This window comes from Seriola lalandi, unplaced genomic scaffold (genome assembly GCF_002814215.2).
Source record: "Seriola lalandi dorsalis isolate HSWRI2012SDOR001 ecotype SW California unplaced genomic scaffold, Sedor1 jcf7180002054841, whole genome shotgun sequence".
NCBI lineage: Eukaryota > Metazoa > Chordata > Actinopteri > Carangiformes > Carangidae > Seriola > Seriola lalandi.
The window spans coordinates 14,247-17,550 of NW_019525394.1; the positions used below are offsets into that span (position 1 = coordinate 14,247).

At 36.2% G+C, this 3,304-nt stretch overlaps 1 protein-coding gene across 1 annotated transcript in view; it reads right to left on the minus strand.

The window, feature by feature from the left end:
* The window catches only part of LOC111670213 (uncharacterized), a 15,979-nt gene that overhangs the window by 3,174 nt on the left and 9,501 nt on the right, over positions 1-3,304 (minus strand). Inside the window, exons 9-15 of the mRNA XM_023426845.2 lie at positions 2,967-3,044; positions 2,353-2,378; positions 1,998-2,086; positions 1,764-1,782; positions 1,550-1,565; positions 1,125-1,212; positions 491-522 (exon numbers count right to left, since the gene is read on the minus strand). Of these exons, the coding sequence (XP_023282613.2) occupies positions 491-522; positions 1,125-1,212; positions 1,550-1,565; positions 1,764-1,782; positions 1,998-2,086; positions 2,353-2,378; positions 2,967-3,044 (348 nt within the window). The remainder of the gene's footprint in view (positions 1-490; positions 523-1,124; positions 1,213-1,549; positions 1,566-1,763; positions 1,783-1,997; positions 2,087-2,352; positions 2,379-2,966; positions 3,045-3,304) is intronic.

A 3,304-nucleotide genomic window follows, 5' to 3' on the forward strand; every position in this document is an offset into this window, starting at 1 on the left:
ACACACACACACACACACAGACACACACACACAGACACACACACACACACACACAGACACACACACACACACATACACACACACACACAAACATACACACACACACAGGATCATTTTTCCATCACTTCAGAGGACAGTGGAGTAAATCTTTACACAGTTAAATGAAGTTTGAAATGTCTGTAACTGGAAACACGAACAGTTAATAACAAATAAAAAACCTTATATAAATAAAATTCATTGTCATTAAAGTAATAATTCAACATGTGGTGAAACGTACAGCTGTGTGCTCATCACTCAGTTTTAAAGATGGTGGGTCGACTTTGTTTCCTTTGGTCAGAGCTAAGCTAGCTGTTTCCCCCTGTTTCCAGTCTTTATGCTAAGCTAACAAACGTGTTAGCATCAATCTGAACGTCAAAGCTCTCAGACAGAAAGACAAGGAGAGGATTTTTCCCAGAATGCCGAACTGTTGCTTCGCTGTTTGTGTTCTTACCTGTGTGCAGTTTGGGGACACTGGGGGGCAGACTGTTCAGAAACAAACAAGACAGATTATTCGTTTACACACTGTGTTGATGTCAGTGATGTTCTCATGAGCGCTGCTTCTTTATACAATATATTATATATTATTATAAAATATATATATCATGTTCTAAATCTCTGGAAACGACCAAAACCAACAGTTTGTTAGTCCGACCCTCTAAACCTTCCCTCCTCTGTCATGGGTCTAAGCTCCACTGGTTCCTACTGAAGATGTAAATCTTTAAAAACACCTCACAAATCTACAGTTTCATTGTTAAATGAGACTCAGGTGGAGGTTTATCAGGTACAAACACATGATACAACTCTAAACAAAGACTCAACAACCCAGACAGATCTGACACTGGAGGCCTTCATGGTTTTAGATGGGACCAGTCTTAAATATACAGTTTCAAATACAGAGGCTCACTTTAGTTTTCATCAAACAAACACGAGGAAATAGTGTATTTGTTGGGGACTATTTTCATTAGCGGATTAATACACATTTGGTGCTGCAGTGAGTATTTGTGGCAACAGGAAGGCTGCAACTGAACTGACGTATCCCACTACTGAGGAATGAGAATCCTTATTTTACTTTTAGTTTTTCATACCTGTCTCCGAGGCGAGAGGGGGGCCCAGGGAGGCCAGGGCGGGGGGGCAGACCTTTACTCTGGAGGGGGAAGGTGTTGTGTTTAGGAGCTGGAAGAGAGAAGCAGAATTTAAAGAATCACTCCAGGACTCTGTCAGTACAAATACTGCATATAAAACCAGTCCCAGTGCTAAATGCATTCTGGGATACTTGAATCTCCTGAAGTATCCAGATAAATAAATAAGCTGAGGAGGTTCTCTGGTGTGTTGGGATATTTCTTTTGTTTGTCATTTCATGGAAAAGAGATAAATAAATCAAAATAGAATAAAATAAAATAGAATAAACTAAATTGAAATAAAATAATCTTAAATTAAAATAAATAATAAAAATAAAATGAAATTAATTAAAATAAAATAAAACAGAAAAAAAGCGATAAAGAAATCTCACCTTCATCATGTGGCTGCTGATGAGAGAGAAGAGAATATTAGTATATTAGTCTTTTCTTCAGTTTTTTTGTATTTATTTCTTTCTGTTTTACTATTTTTTTGTTTAGTTGTTCATTAATATTTGTACTTTATCTAAATATGTTTTGGACATGAACAGCTTTACAAATTAAAAACACTCAATAAAATATTATTTACTAAAAGAAAATGCAACATACCTCTCTCCTTGCATCAAACCTGTTAAACCAAACCACATTATCATTTAATAACATTATTAATTATAACTGTAAATAACTGTTTGATCATCTTACAACTGAACTCACTAAAAACACATGTGATGAATATGAATTCAAAGCCTCAAAGATAAAGACCTGATTGGATGAAAGGTATATATTTGAGGAACTGATTAGGTGAATCAGAGATGTTTTGATGGAGGACAGGTGAGAGCTCACCTGTTGGGACCAGGCCTGGCTGAGGAGTTGCTTCTGCTGACGGAGCTGGACGGAGGAGGAACGGGAGGTTTGGACCAGGTGGGGGGTTCCTGGTCGTCACAGAGTATTAACAAAAACAAGTTTTCAATGTCCATGGTTTTAAGACAGTGGAGTTCCTCAGGGTTCTGCTCTTGGTCCCTTTTTGTTTTCAGTTTTCTATGTTACTCATATAATCAGTTCATTTATAATCACTTTAAATGTAATTTATCAAGTTCAGATCATGCATTTACAGCTCTGCATGATCTGATGAGTTCAGTGTGAAGTGAGTTACTCTGTCAACTACTGTTAAATAAAGTTTATCTAAAGAAAAACTCACCCTGTCCACTGTATTGCGGTGAGGTCCTGTGAAGAAAACAAAATCAGTTTTCAGATGTTAAATCATCACATTTATATTCATTTATTTATATGTTTGTTACATTATTGATGTGTGTTTGTCTGAGAAGCTGATGCCAGGAAATTTATTATGAAAAAATAGTAAGAAAATAAATAAAATAAATACAACTGTAAGAGAAGAAATTGAATTGAAAACAGCATTTTTTAAATTTTTTTGGTTTGTTTTTTGTTTTCCTGCAGATGCAGGCAATGAACCACATGGGGGCGCTAATCCTGTATATATGCATTCAACAGGACTCTGAAACTGAGATTTCAAATGGTCCCTGAACGCACCAGAAGTGTAAGTTAAAAAAGGAATTTTTTATATTTGATGAAACAATAAAATATTTATTTATTTTTCATGGAAATGAAGGGAAGAGATGTGTGATGGTGATAGAGATAGAGATAGAGATAGAGATGGTGATAGAGATAGAGATAGAGATAGAAATAGAGATAGAGATGGTGATAGAGATAGAGATAGAGATAGAGATAGAGATAGAGATAGAGATAGAGATAGAAATAGAGATAGAGGGTTCAGGGTTCAGGGTTCAGGATTACCTCTGATGGGGGATGAGTTGGATCCCGATTCTCTGCCCGGTTTGTTGCCACGAAAGATCTGCGGCGGTCCTGGAGGAACTGAACACAACAAATCAACAGCTTTAACATGAGGGACAACCATAGGCCAATGAGGACATCTGTCAGAGTCACATGACCTAAACATGGTCTGAAAACTAAAGTCAAGCCACAACAGATAATCCAAAATCTACATATTTGAAATCTGTACGATTCATTTCTCACATAAAGAAATTAGAGAAGGAAAAATAAAACTGAAGATGTATTCAGACTGGATTTCTGATTTCAGTATGTTTGTCTATATTTGTTTATATTTAGTCAAA